At 38.0% G+C, this 25315-nt stretch overlaps 1 protein-coding gene across 1 annotated transcript in view; it reads left to right on the top strand.

The window, feature by feature from the left end:
- The first annotated feature begins 5788 nt into the window (after nt 1–5788).
- PAPD7 (poly(A) RNA polymerase D7, non-canonical) overlaps nt 5789–25315 on the top strand; it is a 32025-nt gene continuing 12498 nt past the window's right edge. The window contains exons 1-3 of the mRNA XM_017824149.1: nt 5789–5928; nt 13636–13736; nt 13986–14158. Coding sequence (XP_017679638.1) covers nt 5834–5928; nt 13636–13736; nt 13986–14158 — 369 coding nt within the window. The 5' untranslated portion in view covers nt 5789–5833. The remainder of the gene's footprint in view (nt 5929–13635; nt 13737–13985; nt 14159–25315) is intronic.

Genomic DNA, 25315 nt, shown 5'->3' with positions numbered 1-25315 from the left:
TTAGTAGGAACAGTTCTCCATTGTTCATTATGAGAATGGAAGGTGTAGCTTTTCTCACGACGGTCTGTGGTGCCATAGTGCAGATAAATTATACCATATGGGAAAGAAATGCCCCAGATGAGGTATCTGTCCCGCAGGGCAGTGCTGTAGAGACCACATAGGAACATGGGTGTGTATCCATAAATATACAGCAAGGGACTGGCTGGTGGTGGGGTGTGGAGAATTGTTTGCATAACTGGCTTCTGTGCAGCACAGGGACCTTTAGAGAATGCCAGCTTTAGTTGCATGTACTTTTAAAAGTAACTAACATAAAGTTAATTTTTTTTTAAGATTTGGTTTTGATTCAGTAACCTTCAAAATAATCAAGATTAATTTTGGCTGAGAGCCTCAAAAACATTTCCAGCTTTAAAGTACTCAGTTTGTATTCTATTTAGACTGCCACAAGTAGCTAAAATTCCAAAACAACTTTTTAGTAAAGTCAATTTTCAGGTAATTTGGACTTCAGCATTAGTATTTCTAGAATGTAATTGGCACTCAAACTCCATAGTGTCACATCTTGTAGATGTAGACTGCTTATGTACAGCACTATTAAAGCAAATACCATGGATCAGGAACTGAAGTCTGGCACCTTGTGAAATACTCAATATGCTGAATGTTCATAGTTCTTTAGAACACACTGTAGGCTCTGATACTCATTTGTCTAACCACATATCTGATATGTTTGTAGCTCTGAGTTTGTGTCCACCATGACTCTTGTACTTGGCCAGGCATATGAGTGATTTTGCAGAACTGCCATTATGTCACTGAGATTTCCTTCAGGAGCTCTGTACTTACTTGCCTGAAGATCCATCTGAATAGCAGCATGAACCACAATTGTTTAGAGTCAAAAACATCCACTGCCCGCCAGTTCTGTTCTTTCTTATCTGCTGAGGACTGAAGGAGAAGAAATTACATATGCTACACAATGTTTTAATCAGTGCTAATAGTGTGTTGGAGAAGAAAAATTAAATTTTAGGGCTCTGTACTGTTCCTCCTAGCATAAACCTTGCAGCAGTGAAGAACTATAGTTTAGAAAAAAGGTATCTAGTTGTATGCTATCAAAGAGTTGGTAAGAATTAAATTCTAGAGGAGTTTATATGGGCTGAGATAATGTAATTCTTGCAGGAGATAGTGTTTTGGCAATGGAAATGAAAGCTGACAATAGCTTGAAGTTATCTGACCACTATGTCCCATAGGAATATTTTCTGACAGCTAATACAGACCTTCAGAACTTACCTGATGGAGCTAGGAGGAAAATTATGTAGAACATATAGGATGGCTCTTTCAATCAGATCACATGAGTACAGCCTCCTTAGATCTACACTTAGTCACATACTCGTACAGTATCTCAAATTACCTGTCAAGTGTATGTAGATAATGTCAAGAATTCTGTTGATTGGTTTAGTTCTGTTCCTCCTTCTGTCCCAGTACAAAAAACTTTTCCAAGGGTTCAGGTCCTTGCCCAGTTGACAAATCATCATCTCTGATTAGTTTGCATTCAGATCCACTCAGTGTCTAACTCTGTGAGGGCTGGTGGCAGAACTGTGAAGGAGATGGGAACAAATATTTTGGTAGAGTGGTCACAGATGTCTCTTGACTTAAATTAGCATAAGCTGTCACAGAGTTTTGCCCCTGCAAACCTGTGTTCGCACTGTATGTGCAAGTCTTTAATATTTTTTCAATCTTTTTTTTTTAGCCTGATCACAACTATCTCTAAATCTCCAGTTAAGCCTTGGAAGAAGACTTCAAAAAATGACTTTATAATCCAAAAATGTGACAAAAAATACAGGGATAAAAAGAAGACCTAGTAATTTCTCAGAGTTGTGTAAAAGTCCCTCCTGTGGGATTATGCACTAGTTCAGCAATGGGATACTGAAGGGTATAACTCATAAGAATAACTTTGAGTAATCTTGCAGGGGACAGGAACACGTTTAGTGGGATTAGTTCCTTTAAGTTGGAGGAACTGTGTTTTCTTCAGTTTGAAATGGTGATGTTTGGCTAACAGATGTAAGGTGTTATCAGAAGGTTATGATACTTCAGTTCTACCTACTCAGTACCTTCTGTTAGTTCCTGGGTTTAGAAGGAACAGGCATCAAACTGTTGTGTTGCTGTTTTGGTCGTAATGGGTTTTGCTTGGATTCTTCTGGGTGCTGTAGGGTTTCCTCTGGGATTTTCAAAGATTTATTATTGTGTGCCAGAAAATGATAACTTCTGTGATTTGAGAAACAAGATTCCAAGAAAGATTTCAGGAATCCACACTTAAAGTGGGAAGTGTTGTAGTATGGATTTGAGTTATCAGACTAATCTACTGGTGATGCATTTTGAAGTAGTTGTGTATACTTGACCTTTTTAAATCATGTAACATCTCTCATCTTGAGTTAGTGTCCTAGGATAGGGTAATGAGATGAAAATCTCATTACCTCACCCTTAACATACTCCAAAAGGAGGGAGTTTCTGTAAACATCCTGTAGCTGCACCACTTCCATTTCTCAAAGCAATTGTCCTATTTTTTGATGTATAAAAGGTAAAAGGATTTATTTAGGAGAGTTGCAAAGCCAGGCACTCAGAAGTCTATTCACAGGAATATGTTGGAGCAGAGTAGATGATACCATCTTAGAAAAGGTTTGTGTGGTGGTGTTCTAGCAGCATGCTGTCTTGGAAGACATAACTCTGATTGCAGGTGACAAACTTTTAATCTGTGGTTGTAAAACAAGCTTGGCACTTATGCAGCAGACTTTTAGGGAGACTTATTATTTTATGCCTTTAGGAATCAGGTGATTATCAAGGTCCTTCAGTCATTTCTGATGTTCAGAACAGGAATGATTTTGATCTTGTTTCAGATTGTCAGTGGCTAGAGTAATTAAATTGCTGCCCTTTAACACATTAGAGTTTAAAACTTGGGAGTTCCGCCTCTACTGCTCCTTTCCCTCCCATCCCTTTTTCTTCATTCTGAATTGCTGTGGGCTCTAATGAAAGCTCTAAACCTTAAATTCAATGTGTTTTGTTTGGAAAGAGACTCTTTAACTTGAAGGACTTATGCTTCATGTTGCTTGTTTCTACATCTCGATAGGTTACAAGTACAGGAAGTAACTAAATTGGCAACAATTGTTGATGGGATTGTCTCTTCTAGCCTTAGTGGCTGCCCAGAATTACTTATTGCAGCTTTTCAGTATCTCCTATTTGTCATTAGAACCTGCAAATATATATGTGTGTGTATAAAACATGTTTATAAAAATACACAAATACATTGAACTTAGCATCTGAAAGAACCTCTTTAATTCTGAAACTTGCAAAAAGGTGTTTACTAGATAATAGCTTAACATAAATGGGTCTGCTTTAGTTTTAGTTACCTTTACCTTTTCTGGGCTGTATTCTTAAAACTGCTTCAGATAAAGGATACTGATAGCAAGTGGTAGAAACTTTGGACATGCTCCTTTAGGGATGAAGGCTTTGTTAGAAAGAATAAGGATTGAATTATACATGAAATCACACACCATTGTTATCTGCTAATGTACATCTGAGTATTGAAATATGTATGTTTTTTTAAAAAAGTGAGAGCATTTGGGTTACAAGTTTTAACTGATCAGTCCAGATTGTGACAAAAGAAGGATGCTCAGTTGTGTAAGGCATGATCCTCTAATGAGAGTGATCTCTGAGGAAAATCTATTCAGGACAGCAAATGCAAATATGCAATCTTTTGGCTTCATTAATATGCTGCTTTCTTGATTAGGTAGGGCCATCTCTATACAGAGTTGACTGGTGCAGTTCACAGTAGCTCCAGCTGCAGTGTAAATCAGAAGCTCTGCAGACTGTGTAATTGATTAAAACTGGTTTATTCAGACACTTTATGAACTAATTACAGGTGCAGAGGGAGGCAGTCCAGGAACCTAGGCATGAGCTATTCTGCCTCTGTTCTCAAATCTGCTTCAATTGTCACTCAAACACAACTTTGTTGATTTAAACTGAACTGCCTGAGTTTGCTGTAAGTGGATTAGGGAAGGCTTATGATTTCTCTTGCTGGCACAACAGTGCCATTATGTGGTAACTGCTGCTGGACACAAGTGTCCTGCTGCTGAAAAACCTATACTGAATTAATCATTACTTTTCTAGTAGAATTAACATTTTTCTGCTCTGATTTCTTTACCACTGAAATACCTCGGTCACTTCTCTCAGCTGCCTTTGGACTAAGTCATTTGTGAAGTCATCTGTGAAGAATACTCCTATGTCTTCTCCTAGATTCACTGCCCTAAGCCTACATTGATCTCTGCTTCTACTTCAGAATAGAGTCCAATAGTAAATAAATCATTTAAAGAGGCTTCTGTAATTTTGAGCCTAGTAGCTGCTGCATACTGCAGCAGTGCGTTCAGAACAAGACAGTTACTTCAGTAAAGTATTTTTATATACTTCAGGAAGTATTCCTTGTTTAGTTTTTATTTGACCATGTAAATTACTGGAAAAGTTCTGTTTTCCCAAAATGCTCTTGCTCTCAGTCTGTTTTCACTGATTATGCTTTTCTGTTAGAGTGGCATTATGGCTGTAGAATCTTGAAGGATTAAAATGTGTTGCCAAGTAGTCAAGTGAAGGTTGTTTTATTTTTCCCCCTTGTATGACAGATCTCGGCATGTTTGTCTATAATGGCTTGCTGGACAAAATGCTTAGGGGAATGAAGAATTCCTCTGAAGTCAGATTCAGTCCTCCAAAGGATAGATTCTGTCCTTTACCCATCAATTTTCAAAATGCCATTTTTCATTAATTTCTTTTAATTATGGGCCCTGATCTGATTTTCAAGCTTTAAAGAATCATGCTCAGTGGTTTATCCCTCTCCAGTGTTCTCACAGCATTTCACACATCATTTTGAAGGAGGGAAGCTTTCACTGTAAGTTTTCTACCTACTCAAGACCTAGTCTGTATTTTATGCAATTTGAAGGAAGTTTTATTTGTGTTTCTTAAGTTGAATGCTGACAGTGAACTTTTGGTGTCTGGTACCAAATATATCTACAAAACCCCTCACATGTTTCATGCTATTAATAGCAAAAGTCAAAGGTATCAAATGGGAGACCAATTTTTGTACATTTTCAGTGATATAGAAACTGTACCATGTTCTTAGCTTCTGCAGTTCCTCACATGACACTGGATTTGGAAGGAATTCTGGTTAAAATGTTACTCATGCCTAAAGAAGAGCAGTTGAGAGTGCCAGTAACTTGATCAAAAAACAATGCTGTACAAACTTCTGGAATCCTCTGTGGTAGATTTTGACCAACTGGTTTATCCTGTGGAGATAAATAGTATGTATGAGTTGGTCTATTAATGTCTAGTTTTGATAAGGTGAAATAGGGGTTGATGTGCATATATCTGACCCAGTTGAAGACAATGCGGCTGCACAAGTGTCATTTTAAGCTGAATTTGCCCTACAGAAACTCTGCTGGTAAGTGAGACATGATGCTTTGGGCTTGGTAGGTTCACTCTTGAAAAACAGCTATAAGAGCTTTAAGCTGATCTCTGCGCTCCGTTTCTTTCAGGTGCTGGTGCGCGAGTATTTTAAAAGTGGTAAATTGAATGCATAATGTTAAGTGTCATTCCTAAGGTTAACTTCTGTTGAGATAGGCACACTTGATGTGTGCCTTCCTGATGTGATTAGGATGGGATAAACAGCTTGAACAGAATTAGGCTGTATTGTTAAGGCTTCTGAGCTTTAAGTATGAATAATTTTTTGGTTACTGATATTGAAAAAAGATGATCTGATGACTGTCACATTATTTCAGGAAACGACGTTGGCAGAAGTTCTTACGGTGCCATGCAAGTGAAACAAGTTTTTGATTATGCCTACATTGTTCTTAGCCATGCAGTATCACCACTTGCAAGATCATATCCAAATAGAGATTCTGAGAGGTAATTAGTTCACTTTTTAAATATCCATTTGTCTGTGTAATCAATTAGGAATGTTTGGGTCTAGATCAATAAAAGGAATAATGTTATTTATTGTTTAAATGTTGCTGTATTGAAATCTGCACAAAAATTTAAGCTGCCCAGGGATATGTGAGTGCAATGCCTCAGTGTGCAGCGTTGAAATGAAGAGAATATGATAAAACCCAGGATGAGTCCAATGTGAGATTCTGTTATTGTGGAAGGGAGCCAGAAGATAATTGGTGTTTCCTCAAACGTTCTGCCTGAAGTATTTCAAGGGAAGGTTTGCTTCTTTAATGTTTGGTATGATGTATGTCTGTAATATGGCAGAAAGAAATGTGTGTGATCAAATTGCCTGTTTGGACAGAAAATTAGACAACAAGGCTAAGATTTTCCCTAGTTCTTTAATACTGACCCCATAAGCTGTTTTAAAACACCTGATATGTATTTAAGAATTAAAAGAAGAATTAAAAGTATTATATTAAAAAATTATTAAAAATATTGAAAGAATCAGTTCAGTTTGACCATAATTTCATGACTGCCATTAAAAGTAGCATACTTGTAGACATGCCATTTTTAATGCAGTTCTTAGTGTCTTTCATAGAAACACTGTACAACCAGTACTTTCTCAGCTCTCACCTTTGCAATTTCTCTGTTTTTTGAAAGGGGAGGAGAAAGAAAAAGAAGGTCTGGCAGCCATGTTGCATTTCCATTCATGTGTTTGCTCTAGTATATGTTATTCTAACTCTCAGTATAAATTTGGGCTAGATCAAAGTATGTCTTCCCTAAGACTTCCATAGAATCCCAATGGCTTTGAGCTCCCCAGCTAATCACGGGGAGGGGTGGCTGTAAAAAGTCATGTAAACTATCTTGATATGGCTACCAACTCTAGTCATGATATGAACTTCCAGCGTTAGTGTCATTGGAAGTTGAAATAGTTTCTCTGTACTAAGTTTACATCAAAGTGAATGGTGTCTTTCACTGGTGGGTTTAAAACAGGCAGTACTTTAATAGTGCCTGTGAATCCTCTAGGTTTTCAGTGGTATTAAATTCACAAAGGTTGAGACTGAACTGTGATGGAGGTACAGAGGGAGTGGTACAGAGTGTTATGCACTGACATTTGAGACTGCTGTTTTAAGGTAGATTAAAGGCCTGTCTGTTAAATGTGTATTGTCTGGCAATTCTTGGTACTGAATGAAACTTTGTTCTTACCCAAGTATAGAACAACTTAGGGATTCCTGAAGTTTTGCTTGTGTCTTAGGTCCTGGCCTCCATTAACTTCTCTGTGTTTCTCTGAAGGATAATGTCATTCTGTTGTAAGGTATCTGTATTTATTACAGACATCAAAAAGTATATTTGCAGTGCATTTAATAGAAGCTTCAGGTGTCATCAATACGTGCACTTCACATCTACTTGCACTTCTCACTATATTAGGGAAAATGTTTGGATTTTGGCATAACTTCAAACCCGTGAAACAGTCCCAAGCAGCAGTGTTCAGGTGTCATGTGTCTGACCTGTCTGCATGTTCTGGGCTGTCTGTGCCAGTGATGTCTGAATTTCAGAACCTGTCATGCCAGTGGCTTGCCTTTCTGTCAGAGGTGTCACGAGAGGAACAGCATTCAATAAAGTCGTGTATACAAATAGTTCCCCCAGAACCAGTCTTGTCAGTGCCAATGGACCTGTAGGTGGATGATGAGCTGTTTAGTACCACGTTTTGTTGTGGAATCTCAACAGTCCACGTTTGGAACTGAGGTTCGTAGTTAAACCTGATGTACTTGGGTAATCCAGGTGTGTTTCGGATCCCTCTTCCACCTGTGAGACAGAGTGGTCTGTGCTCTGTATCAAGACTTTTCTGGTGGCCTGACCTAAAACCTAGCCATCCAGGAGCCCTTTAATCTGATAATTTTTTTCCCTTTTCTAGGCTTGTTGGTGGTAGACTGAACCATAATATAACTATAAACAGTGGTCTCCCTTTAAGACCAATGATGTGATATCCTACTAGAAGGATTGAGACTAAATGAAGAGTACTTGAAAGAATAGAACTTGCACGAGGCTGAACTGCCCAGGCTGACTTGAGTTTATTCAGTTTTGTCCTAATTGGGGCTAACTTTTCCTGAAGTGGAATGACTTGTTCTTGAACTGTCTGGTGGGTTCGAATTCATATCACCTCTTTCCAGGGAAGGTTTCTGTGTACAGAATTCAATTGTGTAGATGGCAGTCTCAGTAGATTTCAAATCTTTCTTGGTGACTGTTATGGCTCTTTTCCAGGGTCAGCCTAATTCAAATGACCGAATGTCTGAGTTAATTTGAGGCTCTCTAGCCAGCTGCTGCTTCTGATATTCCCAGTGGGGAAAAAAAAGTCAGCTTTTAGTCCTTCGACCTAGACCTTTCTCTTTGCCATGTTCTGTAGTAACAAGTCCCACAGAATAATAGGGAATAGATTCAAATGACTTGCCACCATTTTCATTCAAGCTTCCAAATACGTCTGAGGTGTAGTGGGGGTTGAAAGGTACCTTCTGTCATGGAAAAGCTTTCTTCCAAGTGGAAACAGTAATCAGCTGTAATCCTGAAGTAATTCTTACAGCTACAGAAATTACCTTAAAGCTATTTTGTCCCCAGTCAGTCTCACCCATCCCCTTTGAAGAACAGCTCAGGAGAGTTTGATAGACAGTTTGGTTGATTTTTTTATTAGAGCAAACAGCTTCCTGTCATCTTGGAAAAAGGAGTTTCCTAGTAGGAAAATGAGGAGACTGATCCATTTTGAATCTGTACAACTTGTATGCAAGGTAAAGTTTAGTGTTCTAACTTCAGCCAAGATGACTGAAAATCATGATCACTTTCTTAGTATTTAGGGCCACAGAGACATGAGTCTAGTTTTAAAATATAGTTATGGACAGATTATCTCATGCTTAAGCATTGGTGTTACTAAGCTGTTTGAAGCACATACTATGGTCTTTGCCCATAGCCTGTCTCTAGAGAAGAGTGTGTCATTTTAAGTGAGCTGACTTCTTTAGTCTGAGGAGTGATGTTTTCATAGAATCATTTATGTTGGAAAAGACCTCCAAGATCATCAGGTTCAGCCATTGGCCCAGCTACCACTGCATTCACCACTAAACCATGTCCCTCAGTGCCGTATTTACATGACTTTTAAATACATCCAAGGATGGTAAGTCCATCACTTCCCTGGACAGCCTGTTCCAGTGCTTGACGATCCTTTTGGTGAAATTTTTCCTAATATGCAATCTAAACCTCCCCTGGTGCAGCTTGAGGCCATTTCCTCTTGTTCTGTCACTTGTTACCTGGGAGAAGAGACTGACCCCTACCTGGCTGCAACCTGTTTTCAGGTAATTGTAGAGAGTAGTAAGGTCCACCCTGAGTCTTCTTTTCTTGGGGCTAAGCAACCCCAGTTCTCTCAGCTGTTTCTCTTAAGACTTACAGTCCACCCCCTTGATCAGCTTCCTTGCCCTTCTTTGGATACACCATTTCGAGTCTGACCATTTTTCCAGTTTTATTCTGTTTCTTGATAAACTGCAGGATATTTGCAGATATTGGCAACAAGCTCTCCCTTATTGATTCATTTTCTTTGAAATAGTGGACTATGTGTTACTATCCTGTCCATGGCCTCTATATTAAGGTGTAATTTCACATTATACTTTGTCTAACCTAGCTACTCCTATCAACTGTCCTTTTCCTTTCTTCTCAGTCTGAATCTTGCCTTGGATCAGCTCTAGCAATCCTGTAGTCAGAAGATGAGTCAGATTGACTCTGTGGTCTGACTGAGAACAAATATCTCAACATTTCTGTCATGTCAGGAAGTTGATCCACCATGTGACTGATGATGGACAGATCAGAAGCAAGAGAAGCAGGAGGAGTTCACATTTGGGTCAAGAGCCATTTCACAGCCATATATTATGCTAATCTGGATGTGACAAAGATGCATCCTTAGTTAATATGAATTTTCTGCAGATAAGGATGTTGGCTGACACGGTAGTCTGTTGCATAGTCCAGATAGGAGTGTATGCTCAGACTGCATCTCTAAACAGCTGTGTAGTCACATTTGGGAAGCAAATGAGGATGTAAGACTTGGTTCTGCTCTCATATGTTCTTCAGTATAAGTAAGACTTTGGAAGTCTTCTGTAATGGTGCCAGAAATGGTGCAGGTGGATGAGGGAAAGGGACAGTCATGCCAACAGGCTGGTGGTTGATGAGTTGTCATTTACAGGTGATAGTCTTCAAAACAACTGTAGTCTGAGCCATATAGAAAGTGATCTTTCCATCTCTGTGCTTGGAAAGTTGTTTGGTCTCTTTTCCAGTTCAACTGATCTAACTGCTGACAGGTCTATATGTTAGATTTGAATTGCCACTGGTTGGCCAAAATAGTTCTGGTAGCTGTCAAAAGGAATGTTAAATTTACCTGCTAGATCTGCTGACACAGAGAGGAGAAATGTGCTATCTGAAATAGCTCTTCCTTTGCTTCACGTCTTGAATGAATGAATGGTGGTGGTGTCACTAGAATGCTTGCTTTCTCTTAAAGGGTATCAGCAATACGAGCTTCTCCTATGCAGAGTATTTGTCAGGATAAAGGTTTGAGGGTGTTTTTTAATCCTCACACTCAAGCCAGATCCTTCGAAGGTGCTCCTTAGTTTGCTTTTAGATTATATTACACTTTTAATACCCTAGGGATATTTCACTTATTTTGACTGTTCTCTCACAGACTTGATGTTTTTTCATGCTCTGCTACTGACCTCATTCATGTGGAGCTTTACATATTTGGTTTTACTGAATCTGATGTTATCAGTCTGAACCTTTTAAGAGTGATCTTAAGATTGATTTGCACAGTAGTTGTGCTGTAATGACAGCTAGAAAGTGTCCCTGTGAACTGAGGTCTTGCAGTGTGTAAAAAGAGAAACTTCTAAGTTCTTATTATAAAATAAACTAGACATGTAACTAGCTTATTCCTGGTTTTGCTATGTGATAATAATATTAAGGGAAAAACCTTAAAGGGGCATCTTTCACAGGAGAGCTCTCTAAGTTTTTTAACCAGTTTTTCCATGTCTTCCATCCAAGCATCTTTGAAGAATCGTGTGTGTCTTGTATATCTATAGAAATTCTGGTCTTAGTCAAATAAAAAGCCTCGAAAGTGTGAAGTTTTCTTGTAATAAAGGCAGGGTAGATTAATAGGGTTTTTTGTTCCTAAGCACTTTCAGTGGTGAAAACAGATCTAAGCATAACTTTTAAATGCTTATTTAAAAAAATTGTTCTTTGAGCCTGTGGATATGCTCAAGTCCCATACATAGGAAATAGTATTCTTTGAGATCAATGTCTAGTTTGATCACACTTGCTTCCTCTTTGCTGTTACATTAAGTATATGACAGTATAGCCCAGTCACTTTTCAGTTTCTGATGTCTCATAATGAATGTTTTTAATTTTGCTGTACAAGCAATGTAGCATGGATCTGTCTCTTTGATCCCCTGACCTTATAACTTAGTGAATTTCCTTTTTTCTACAAAAAATTAGAGTTTAGGGGTTTGATCTCTGTGCTCTTTGAAAGGAACTGGTGAGAGAACATATTCCCTAGTTCTCTATGTGCAATTCTGACACAATTGTTGGTGTAGCAGTAGTTTTACCCATTTTATCTATTTGATAGCAGGGGTTTTGGTGTATCAGTCACCAAGTCTGATAAAAATACCAGCCTGTATTGTTCATTTTCCTTGTTGTTTATGAAGTCATGACTCTTGATTTTGCTTCTGGGAAAGTACTCCAAGAAGCTTCAGGCTTTGATTTGCTTCTGGGAAAGTACTCCAAGAAGCTTCAGGCTTGGCAAACTCCTTATCCGTAAGAGCTTGTGTTATTTGGTCCCTTTTCATTTTCTGGTTCTAAGACCACAGCTGGTTTTAGTTGTGAAATTTATAGGTTGTCCTGGAGTAAAGGCTCAACTCTTTCTGAAGGCATTCTCAGATGAAATTTTTTAACTGCAAGATTTCCTTCCCTATTCTGGTGCTGAAGAGACCCAGCAGGTCTGTGTTTGAGTCCCATGCTGACATTGCTGTCTTGGGAACTACAGCTTTAGGGCCACAGCTGATTTTCTCAGTTTTGGACATCCCTGTGTTCATTCTGTCTCCTCTTGCTCAACTTCCTTTTTGAGATTGAGAAACTAGAACTGCATTGAGTATTTAAAATGCTGTTACATCATGGGAGTATACATTAACAAAATGTAATCCTCTGTTTTATTCGTCCTTTTCCTAATGTGTTCTGCTTAGCTATTGAACTGTGGTTCCCAAAGAATTACCTATTATAACCCAGATCTCTAATGGCTGAGTGGTGACAATCACACTTTTAATTCTGCATGTAAAATTCAAGATTTTGCTTTCCATCGTGCATCATTTTATTTACATTACATAAGTAGAATGGTGGATGACATGCATTCTGTCCTGGTGGCCCATCTGCAGCTATTGGACTTGTAACTTAGATGATGTTATTTGGTTCAATGGTTCCTTAAAATGCTGGACTGACTTTTTTTAGTACTAACAGTGACATGTCTTTAAAGTTGGAATACTAACATGGAACATGTGGTATTTGGTATTGCATGAAATAGTAATCCCTATGACAGCAGGAGAGTTAGTGATACTTTTTAAAGCATTGCTATGAAAAGACCTAATAAAGGTAGTCTGGGTACGTTAAGGCTTTGTATGTGCTGCCTTCCCATTATAGACCTAAACCAAAAAAAAACTCCAGTACAGAGAGAATGTACCTTTATGATGTGAAATACAAAATAGACTTCAATGTAACCATCGAAGATTTTCAAAACTAAAATAACATCACCTTCTCCAAAGTGATAACTTTTCACAGTCCCTTTCTGTACGATAGTAATTTCTTTGTGGATCTGGAGCGTGGAGCTTATAGTTAGTGTTTCAGTCTCTGATGAAAGGAAAGCTTGAAAACTTAGCTCTCAGACAAGAAGACAGCACCTGCTCAAGAAGTACAATTCAAATAGCTGAATGTTGGGAAAGCATGTTGGGAAAGCTCTATTTTGATAATTAGTCACTGTTCAGCAGGACCAGGTATGCATTTCCTTTGAGCCTCCTACTGTTACAAATTTTTTAAAATTCTCACTCGTTCCAGTTTTGCAGCCAGTCTCTTGTTTCCACTACCTCATGATCCATGGTACTTCCTTTATAATTGTGGGGACCTTAACACCTTTTAAGTGGTCTTGTAAATCTGTAAGCAAGGATTAATGAAGGCATCTGTCTCCAGACAGTCAATTACAGTGCTGGGATGTTGGTGTCTTCAGTGCATCCCATACCTGTTGTAATCCAGATTCTGTTGAAATAATTCTGCGTTGTAATACAGATTTCTGTATGGAGAAATGCAAGATCCATAAATTGCTTTTATCAAGTACACTGGTATCAGCATGTACATTCTTGATAATTAAGATGCACTCCGTTTAGAAATACAGAGTAAAATTCTTACTTATCAGTGCTTGCATGTTGGAATAGTAGAAGAAAAATAATATACTAATATAAAAAATGTGGTGATTCAGTGGATTAAATTGTGCACTAAAAATATGAAAGTTCTAGAGGATTCTTTGGTTAGGGGTGTCTGACTTTTAGCATAATTTGGTTGCTTGTTACAATGCTTGCAAATATATAACCAACAGTCTTTGTTTAATACTTAATTGAAAAATTTTTTTAGCACATTAGGTAGAATCATCAAAGTGACCCAAGAAGTGATTGACTACAGGGCCTGGATTAAAAAGAAGTGGGGGAGCAAAATTAATTTATCACCTGAACTTGGTAGGTATAGCAGGAAACCAACTTAAAATTTTTTCTTGAATTTGATGTAATCAAAATACTCATGCCTTGAAATTAATCATTCAGATATATAGGAAAAAATAAAAGGAACTTGTAACTTTCTAACCCAAGACTAGTTTTCTCTGAGCCTGTTTTTCAATTAGCTTGTTAAACTGCAGTTCTTCTTAGACTTCAAGGCCTTTATGTTTGTATTCTGTGCTCTTAAATGATAGTTATGTTTTCTCTTAACAGATAATAGGTTGAAAATAAGAGACCAGATAGCTCTCTGCAATGGAGAACAGCAACAGAACAGGGACTCTGAACCACCTTACAATCAACACTTGACTTTGTCATTGGGCAGCACACAACAGTTATCCTCGGGCTCATCTGCATCTTCTGTATCATCCCTCTCCGGCAGTGACATTGTAAGCTTTTTCTTTTAATGGGTTAAACTCATAAGAAGCAGAGTTGATCGTATGCTTCAAAGCCTTAATTGATACAACAGCACGTAATGTGGTACTGTCCCTAGGCTGCTACAGCAAATCAATAATGTCCCCTGCTCAGAAAAATTACTGAAATCAAATATTTTTTCCATTAAATTTAACGGGTCTTATATCCATCCTAAATCTTTGGTACCCTTTGTGGTAGTATTTAGATGTAATGAAATATAACAACCCAATTTAACAGTTGCTAATTAAGTAGAAGAGTAGAAATATGTCTTCGTAAATCCTCCTATTAAGCAAAATCTTCCACTATCGAATTCTGATCCTTTTTCCCCACACCCAAAATTGAACATGAACTTCATATTGTGCTGTGAAGGTGAATAACATTCCTTACTATTTTTAGCCAAGCAGTCAGTTCATGTTTTAATGGTAACAGAGCACTCAGGTAAAGTCTTGTCAGCTTCCTTATTTGAAAGTAATTGCCGGGCTTTATTGTAACTTCCTGGAAGAGGAGGCTGCAGTCTCTTGAGGTATGTTCCCAGACTCTTAACATTCTGTAAGATGGTTTTTTTTCAGTATGAAGTTAAATCATTGCAGAATTAGGCAGTGCAGATTATAAAGCACAGCATTGCAAGGCGTGAGGTTCTCGCTGTAAATCCTACTGAAGCATTCAGTCATAGGTAGAGACATTGCTAGAACAGGATGTAATATGCAGTCAACTACAACAGTGAATAACTGGATGATGCCAAGAGAGGTCCAAATACCTGTTTCTTGACTGTTTCAAAAACTAGTCAAATATGGAATTAAAAGTTGGGAATTGTATTCAATAAAATTTCAATAACTTTTAAGAGACAAGCACTGTCTTTATAGGTTCTGGTTACTTTCTAAAGTTATTTTATACTACTGATTTTTTGATATTGAGTTGTCTTTTCATACCACTTCAGTAAATATGGCAAATGCTTTGGCTGCACCATCTGACCATTGGAAAAAGAACAGCATGATGCTTGCCAGTGATACTGCTAGCCATGTTCCTGGTTTAAGGAAGTCGGTAGGCAAGGTTTTGCTGTAATAAATTTTATAAGAAAATGCAAATATTGGCCTAATGTTGTGCACTCCCAACATAATGGGTGGTGAGTGTTTATGAACTCCCTTTAGTCCCGTTTTGCCTGATAGAAGATGGAACTTCATTGCCTGATGCCAGACAAATTAACAAAAAGTAAAAAGGAAGCACTCAACAAGACAGACCTGAAATCTGCTTGGGCATCCACAAAGTAAAAGGAAATGCTACCTTTTTTAACAAAATAAAAGACATTATATCCTTGTCCTTGTGACAGTCTCTAGTTTAAGGCCTGGTCATATATTGGCATTATGTCCTTAATAGACCGATAGCATGTTATCTTAATTTGGAATGGAATGGCATGTTTCTGGCAAATAACTGATGAGTTCATCCTACTCAGACTTGGGCATTTGAGGAGGAGCAAGTTCTGGTTGAGCAGTCCTGAGCTGCACCTGATTGAGGAAGAGAAGTCTATTCTGCTGTAGTCAGGCGATCTGTGCCATGATCTGGCATAATGCTATGCCCAGGTTGCAGCAGAGGAACCTCTAGCATATGTGACAACTTGGTATTTGTGCCAAAACTTCTGGTGCAGTACAAATAGGTATGAGCTTTCGTATCAGCTTCAGGAGAAGGGAATATGAATATGATGTATCTCATCACTTTAGAGTTATATGTAGTGTTTCCTCTGATCTTGTGGAAGGGTCGTTCTTCAGGAAGGATTCGGTATTTATTTGAAGTTAAATCACCTAAACTTCTCTGATACTGGAAGACTGTAAGCAAGGTACAGATTACAAAGAAAATGTAGGAAACAAGGAGACCTGAGAGTGACAATTTGCTGGTCTGTTCCCAAAAATTAAATTTTATTTTAATAGCAAGATATTCATCCCTATGTCATTATAAAACTTCAAGTCTACATTAAGACACTGTTTCTGGAGGTGTATTTTGCGTGACTGCAGAATATCTTTTGCTATTTATCAGCTGTAAGATATTAGCTGTTAAATTAGAGGGACTAGATAGTGTATTTGCTTTTCCATTTGCTTTTCCATTTACTGCTGAAGTCTCACTGGTAATAGTGATCAGCTGCATCTGGACCTTTTTGAGGAAACAGACTTGGAAACTTGTGACATTAGTTATCATACTGCCCCTCTCCAGCCATCCATGCTAGCAGAAAAGGAGTTGTGTTCTGAAGTCATCACATCACTGTACACTGGCAGTAAGTCTGGAGACCTTGCATATATTTGTCAACATGTCCTGGAAACAATACTGGCAGTATGTATTGAGTGTGCAGGAGTTATCAAAGCAGTGCAGTATTGCTCATAGGGATCCTAGAATTTTTATTAAGCCCTTTGGTGTAATAGTTGGTTGTAATATAGCATGCTGTGTGGTTTTTAAACAGATTTGTTTTCTTGAAGTTCTGACAGCAGTACAGGTTTTGCCTTACAATCTTATAATTGATTCAGCAGCTGAATAGACAAGGCTTCTGATGTCTTGGACTTATGGGCCCTTCAGATACAGCAATGGTTATAGATTTATTCCAGCAGCGGGAGAACAGGTCTCGGAATAGAACAAGGAGCAGGTTTTTCTGGAGACTGGATTGGCATAAACCAGAGCTGGCATTTAGAAGTCAGCCTTTCAACACCTGTATACACTCTGAAAAATGGATGTGTAGGGATATGAGAGCTTACACTTACTACCCTGAGTTCTTTGCATTTCTGCTACTCCTTTCCTTTCTTCAGGGACTATGGCAACCTTTTGAAGATGAGAACCTGTGTACTTGGGAACAAGACAAGTACCTTCTTCAAGGACAGCCTTCTCTTTCCCTGTATATTTTAGATTTATGTGCTTTTTCTCAGCAAACCACCTGAAATTCAGGAAGAATTTTCACATCTAGAACTAGCTTGCTACACAGCCCAGTGTGCACATCTAATGAGACCAAATCATAATCTGAACAAAAAGTATAATTTTATGGATTTTCCAAGGCAGCAAAGCTATTTACAAAGTGCCTTATGCTACCACTATCTGGCTAATGAAATTCTAGTTGTGCTGTCTTTCATGTGTCCTAGTCAATCTTGGTCACAAAAAACAGCTTTTCAAAGGACCAGTAAATTTTGGATCAAAAACCTCATGGAAAAGAAACCTGTCTTCTGATACCGTTGTTATTACTAATGAGAGAGCTGTTCCGTTTATGTGGTTGTCTTACTGTACATGTCAATGCAGACTCGCTCACCAGTACTTCTAATGTAGTTCTTTACAAAATACCGAATGTTAAAATTCCTGCCTTGTTACCTCAGCTCTATGAAGAATGTAAATATTAGTGATAAGGAGCAAACCGAGGAACACATGAGAAAAACAAGGACTCTGATCACCAAAACTTATTAAACTGTTCATACATTTTTCTGGATTCTGTTTATTATCAAACTGGTCTATGTAGTAAATCTTCTCTCAATGAAGCCTTCTGGTCTGCAGGTATTTAAAATACCCTGTGCTGCCCTGACAAAAAGGCAATGTATGTTCTTTATTTACTCTTGCAAACAGGTAAGTTGTAAAATACTATGCATTCCCACATGATCCAACAAATGTTTAATTGAATAATGGAAGATGCTTTATAAATGACTTTGCCATCAAGGACAGTGCAAAGTGTGTGAGTGTTTACTCTGTGGGAGCAAGAGTTAAACTGTTCCATAACAGAAAACAAGCCTCTGGCATTAGGAAATCTCCCCTTCATACTCAATTAGGTGAGTGTTATGAGAATCTGCAACCAAGTGAAAAGAAGGATGTTTGCCCCCAGCTCTCTACTTGTTCTGGCTAGTTGCAGATGTCAGTCTCACAGCCTAATCAGTGACCAAATTCCTCATGAAAATGCGTTTTTTTTTTTTTCGTTCTGGACCTGCATTCTGGTGACCTGGATTTCTTGCTGCTTAAGCATTGTAGAAAAATGCTTTCTGTTAGGTCAGGAAGTTGTAGAGTTATGCTGGAGAATATCTACTGCCTGATGAACAGTCTCTGCCAAGTAAAAAATAATCCTAGGTATGTCTTATTTTGGTCTGTTTTGATTCCTAGTGCTAAGTATACTCTGAAGTTTTGATGCTGTTATGCCAAATAAAGCTTAACATTTTATGTGACAGTGATACCTGCATATCAGTAACAGATGTCATGGCTAATAGGAAAATTTAAATCTCTTTTCCCTTACCCAATAGATATGTAATCTCATATCCAGTGCAGCACAGAATCTCCAAGTTGTCTGTTAAAAGTTTGGATCTAACAAATTTCATGCACTTTATCTCAATGTTTCTGGTGATAATGTTGTGTGGGCTTGTATGACAAAATGATTTTGTGAAGAGTTCTGAGTTCTCAAGATTACGTAGTAGTGCCAAGGTAGTTGAAGTTTCAGTGAACAAGGTACCCCTATAGTCTAGCTTTGGGGATGGCACAATCCTTGCCTCTTTTTAAACTTTTAGCATTTACAGTATCTTCTTTCAGACTGTTCTTGAAATTTTACCTGTAAACCTTGCAGGTCAGGCTTCATAGAAACCTATTGTCAGAATGTCAGTGCTTGATTTCCCCACCATTCTGCCCCATCAGCTAATGAATGTGCTGAGCAGTACCTTCAGTGTTCTGGGAATGTGTCTTTTCACTATATCAAGTACTGTGTATTCTGAGAGTTATATGTGAATATGACTAATAAGACTAAGAATCATTATTCTTCCAGTTCTGCTGAATGCTTACAAGATCCACACTGATTTTGGAACTCCTACTTGCTTTGCAGTAATTATGGCTTGAACTCAACATGCTTAATCAAGTTATCACCACCTCACTTTCTTTCTTATTATCTGAAGACCGTGAATTTTAGCTTATTAGCTGGAGCCATTGTAATTCCATAGTCACAGAGAGAAGTGATAGAGTATATGACTTACCTTGTCCAGATAAATGTTGCACTTTTTTTAAAGTTAAGTTTGCAGGTGTAAGGTATATGCTTATCTACAGTAAAGGGACAGACACTTCAGAATATGTAACAGCTCTTCTCGTAATCTTGTTAAATCTGTCTTAATGACTGATTAATTTGCAGGGTTGCAGTTGAAATTTGTGTGTAAGGAGAGAGAGCAGAAGGGGGTGGCCTTGTAAAATTCTTAGTCTGAGAGCAAGAGCTACACAGATTTTCTCCTTTTCTCCTACTTGCCTGAATAGTCTCATGTCCTAATCAAAGTAGCAATTCAAATGTATGTTGATAGTTGATCATCTTTATTATTATGCAGATTTTTGTCTTGCTCTTCTCCCCTTCCTGAACAAATAGAGACAAGTTCTTTAAAAGGCAGGCCTCTTGATGGTTAGTGTAAGTGCTGACTTGCAGCCAGCTGGTCTCCACATGAAGCAGTGGGCAACCCTGAGTGTACAGGCACTGACAACCTGATGTTACTGGGAAAAAACATTTGATTGACATTTGATTTGAGGAATTTAGGAGTTTAAGCCCCATATTGTTTGAAACTCCACTCTTTTTGCCTGCTACTGCTGTGCAGATTATGATTGCTTTCTGTGAACTAGAGGGGAACAAATTTCTTTTCCAGTGCTTCTTTTGCTTATTTTCCTCTTTCACCATATAGCCCCACATTTATTTTTGTGTTTTTTAACCTGTATCTCTGACCATGTGCTGTTTTATACTGTTTCATGCTCTTCATCGGTTCCATGCTTCCTATCAGTTCCTTAAGCAGTCTTTTATCCATATCCACTTGAAATAAATTTCTGCAAAGCTGCAGGAGGCACAACGTTGAATACAAAATTCCAAAGTAATTTTATTTAATAACAAGTTATTCTAAGCAGCAGAGGGTACAGAAGGAATTTTTGTGTCAGAAAGTAAAATGGGATTTTACTGCTGTGATGTCAGTGAAGTAAGGAGAGAAGCACATAATTTTGGAAGTGTCAAATTCAGACTAGTTTCTGATGCCATAGGCTAGTTACAGTCTTGCCATATCTTAACATTCCCTCCCGTGAAAAAAACCTCAGAGGTACCTAAGCCATTTTAGGATGGAAGAAAACCTAAATTTAGTATTTAGAATCTAGAATGATGTATGTTCAGCTTGCATAATGAGTCCTGTAATTTAGTGCATAACTTGAAAATCAAACTTGAAATATTGCTATATTGTTAACAATACAGACCAGATGAAAGCCCGTGAAATGAAAGTACTGGGATAACAAAGGATATTTAAAATTACACACTTCTGTGATCTTTTTATTTAAGATGACTTACCTGAAATACACTGAGTATTGATAAAACTTGGAATAAGCTCACAGTAAGGCCTGACAGGATATAATGAGGTGAGGTTAAAGGGGTACTGTGCTTGTAATTTAATCTTGGTAGATACAAATTAGATGACATTTTTAGTTGTTGTTCTGTCAAATGAACACTAATGCTTTTGGAGGATACATATTTTTCAGTTTGCTTGTGTATCCTATATCTCTTCTTTCACCTTTCCCCTTCTGTAATCAAGATGACCAAGATATTTTCCTTTTGCAATGAAAGGTAGGAAAATCAACCGATTTCATCTTAACTCGAGACATTTGTATTGTTTATAGGCTGGCCAGTGGAAATGGTGCAACTGTAATGATTCAAGTTATCTACCTTGTGACCTCCTGTAGAAGTAGAAATGTTGTTCATCTCAATTCTACTTTATTTACACCATAGCTGAAGTTGTGGCTCCACCTACCAAGAAACAGCACAGGATGTGGAAGACATGAGATGAGGGTGGGGGGTGATCATAAAAACACTTTGGAAGCATGGTGGTTTATCAAGCAGAGTTAAGTACGCTGGGGCTAAAACCCAGCTAAACCCTGGGGCTAAAACCATTCAATTGAGAGCATGCATTCAAGTTCTTCTTTTACATGTGGCTCCAAAGTATGAAATTTTGAAGTCCTCTGGTGTTGCTTTATGTTCAAAGGAGTGTGGTTTTACACTTTTACTAAGCCAGTCGAGTAGTTAGATGTACTTGCTACCAAAGTTTACATTCATTAGCTGCTCCTGCTTTTCTGCACTTTTCTGCACCTAATCCTGCAGTGAGCTGATTCAGAAGATGAAGCTAATAAGGAGATTACTGTTTCTGTGGTTCACCTCTGTGTATTGGCTCATAATCATGCCAGATGATGATGCAGGTATAATGGAGAAGGCTAGAATGAGAAAAGAGGCAAAAGGAGTAAGACTGGCAGCAGTTACTGTTAAATCACTGTAATTGTAAGAAAGGAGAGAAGCATATGAAAAACCCTGTGTAGTGTAAAGTGTTAACTATAAACACCAATTTTCTCACAGTTTTCAGTTCTTTGAAAGCAAAGATGGAACACAATTTTTGAAGTGCTCATTGTTCTCTCACAGCTTTCAGCTTATGAATGTTATGGGAAAGAGAAGAAATATTGCTTAATTAGTGGAAGAAGTTTTGAGAATGGAAACAATAAGAATCTTTTTGCCAAGACCTCAGTAGTGCATTCTGGGAAAGAGGAGCGTAAAAACCCAAATCTATCACATTAGCAAGAAACTTGCATTCTATTGTTTTTATTTCTGAATACTGAATTTCTGAAGTTTTTATTTCTGAATACTGACTTCTAGGATAGGCCAAAACTTAAACACATCATTAATTGATCTTAGGCCACTTCAGCTTTTAAAAAAGCCTACTGCCTTGGAAATTGAAAGCTTTAAAATGATAGCTATTGTTTGTTAAGAAGTTTCAACTTACTACACCATGAAACAAAGCAGATGGCACAACTTTTTCATCATACATTTAGGCTGATGTAAAGAAAGCTTGTGAGGATAATTGGCACATGAAATTCGTGGAAACTGAACTATTGTCTTGTTGGATGATTGTACTAATACACTTTACCTTGTATCTTAAGCCTTGAGTTAAGAGCATTGAAATAAGCTCTTATGGCCAGACCTAGTTAGTAAGGAGCTTTCGACAAGTAAATATTCTCTTGCTGTTGAGGTCCTGGGATGTTTTATAATGGGAGATGCATTTTGCAGAACAGAAGAAGGATTTTTTTTTTTTCTCTTTGTATGTCAGGAAGTCTTGATTGTAAGACTGCTTCAGTTCTTCATCTTTGATATGTCTGCAGTGTTTCACTGTTTCTGTCTATGCGGATGCACTACTATGATCAGTAACGCTTGAGTTTCCATACTTCAGTCTTTCCAGCATTAAAGTAAATTACAGTCCTCAGTAATCAAGGCTGTGAATAGTAGAAATCTTCCTTCCAGGTACTACGTTCTTACTCAGAAAGTCAAAACTGATATAAAGAATATGTTTCGAAATGGAAATTTCCCAATAGGATAAACCTGTACCTGCATCTCTTTAGAAGATATTTGCCCCATTCAAGGGATCAGGAACTTACCTTGGCTCTTAGTGCAGTCATTTTAGCTTTATCCCTAGATTATTTGCTAAAATCAAGGGGTCTTACCCCTTTATTTTACATTTATCTTTATATAATGTGACCTCTGTGGCCCTTACTTTAGTAATGGTCAGAGCTTTTCTCTTCCAACGTGTACCTAAAGTGTCGAGAGTATGTATTTACTTGTACGTCTTCTGAAATTCCATTATCCTTCAAGTTTGCACGTTATACTTAAGAATCTGGTCCAGAAGATCAAGAAAGACTTAATCCCTCAGTGTAGGCAGTGCTTATGGAAAATCAGATTTGTTCACATTGGGCTCAATTTTCTGATCACTGAGGTTAACTTTTCAGTTTAATCAAGAAGGGTAATGCTGCTCTTCACAAAAGAGTTTAGATGCTGTTGAGAAGTTAGGATATCAACTCCATACGTTAATCCTGTTAGCAGTCCAGGATTGCCTCAGGAGAGAGATACAATCTGCTTGTATGAGATGTGTATCAGTAAATAACATTGAGACAGAAGAACATAGCTGTTACAAAATTAACATAAAGCAACACAAGGTTCCTTGTGGTGAAATTTGTCTAATCTTAATTAAATGATATGACTCCCTTTTGTCTTCCATCTGCTGCTCCTTCCTGACTGGAGTTAACTTTCCGTTGCACAAAAGCCCCTTAGAAATCTCATGAATGAGGTGTCACATCTGAGTTGGGTATGTCGGCCTTCAGGGCTGTATCCATGCAGAAGAGAGAGTTCTTTGAGTGGAGACACTAAAATTGTTCTTTGGTCAGGTTTGCGAAGGTTGGATTGCAGAAGATAATGCATTGGTTTGGATAGGCAGTAAGATCCCTTTTTCCATCCCATCTGCTAGTTCATAGTTACTTGTGAGCGTGCTTAGAACTCTGTTCAAACATGACTACCCTTTCATTATTTATCTCTCTTCTTATAAGCTTTTTATTAATTCCATGACCAACAGTGTCCAAAGAAACTTCATCGCTGTGGAGACCTTAGCCTGTTCTTGTGGCTGATACTGTAGGATTGGGCCAAGGAGAAAAATGCCATCTAATCCAGGCATGTGCATATAACCAAGCTTAATTTTTTGGTCAGTGATACAGCATATAGTTTCCCATTATGACGAACATATTTATTAAACAGTGAACATCTGATCTCATAAATAAGACTTAATTTTCTGCACATATTCTTGTTACCAGTAGGATCTGTCTACAGTGAATTCATGATGCAGTTATCTGAAACTGCTTCACAAAAGCTTAATGTAACGTTCACCACTAGTTGAACTAGCAGGAGAGCAGCTCCTTTCTTTCTAGAACTTATTTTTTAGTAAGCACAACTTTGTATGGACCAATAAAAGACTGATTGTTCTAACAGTTGGGTTTTATTGAGGACTGTTTGTACTGGGATTCACTTCTGCTGGGATGCAAATTTTGCTTTGTAGTAGTTCAATTCTTAGGCTACTCAGTATTCACAACTGTCTGTCTCTCTTAAATGATCTTCTTCATCCCCAAGAAAAGCTTTAAAATACTTTCTTTTTTCTGCTCTTGAACAGCCTATTCTCTAACTGAAGAATCTAATTTAGAAAACAAGGCCATGTGAGGGCAAGTAGTAGTGCTGGAGATCTATTTAAATATGTGAAGAGTCTTTGCTTCCAGGCAATTAATCTTTAGAGAAAGAGCAATAGAATATTTCAGTAATTATTTTAACAGTAAAGATCTGTGATGATTGAGCCAGTAATGTCTTTTAATATGGTAACTCCTAAACTACTAATTGGCCAAGCCCCATCTCTTCCTAGACTTTGAGCCAGATGACTGGAAATGGAAAAAACACTCTTGATTTGGGATAAAAAGTAGGTTTTTCCATTGTTTTTAAATTCAGAATGCTTTGGAGTTAAGAATATGGTAAAAAACAGCAATAAAATGTAGGGAAAGCTACTTTTGCCATTATGTTATAGCTGAAAAATAAGTTTTGGGAGATCTGTGTTCAAAGTTGTTTCAAAAGGCTGTAGCTTGCTTTCCAACTTCCTCGACCTACAAAATAATTGGTCGCTTGAGACCTGAGGGGGTTTTCAGACTTCAGTAATTCCTATAAACCCCTAAATCTGTGCTCGCGTCTTTGCTTGTTATCTATTAAGTGCTCCAGCCATACTATGTTTTAACATTACCTGTATGTCTGATTATGACGCATCTGAAATTGCTGGTGATCAGGCTGGAAGGAGAAGAAGGAATAGTAATCAGTCATACCAGTTCCATTACAGTATCTTTTCTGTAATCCTGCATCCATCTTGCATCCCCTGAAGAATTATCAGATTTCAGGTGGGAAGTGAGGGGAACAGAACTCCTCATGAGCAGTGGAGTGCATGACTGGTGAACATAAATGAGTCTTAACTGGCAGACCGTCTCCTTGTTTCTTGGTAGGTGGAGCCCTAACTTTGCTGTTGCTGGGTAGAATGGGAGAAGACTGTAAGAATTACAGTGAGTAACTTAGAAATAAGTACAATCCAGAACGTTGTTCAGAGGACTGAACTGCCGTGACACCTAAAATTCTAGCCCTTCTGTAGCTTAGTGTTGGTGTTCTTGTTCTGTTTTTTTCCCAGCCTTAGTTCCCCTCTTTTAATTTGAATTTGGTAGAGATATAACTTTGGCTGTAGATTGGGCTGACTGGAACCTGTGATTGCCATAGACCTGTTGACATTGTCTCCTTAATATAGGTT

This window comes from Lepidothrix coronata, unplaced genomic scaffold (genome assembly GCF_001604755.1).
Source record: "Lepidothrix coronata isolate B3197 unplaced genomic scaffold, Lepidothrix_coronata-1.0 Scaffold109, whole genome shotgun sequence".
In the NCBI taxonomy this organism is placed as follows: Eukaryota; Metazoa; Chordata; class Aves; order Passeriformes; family Pipridae; genus Lepidothrix; species Lepidothrix coronata.
This window is presented reverse-complemented; position numbering and strand designations above follow the sequence as displayed.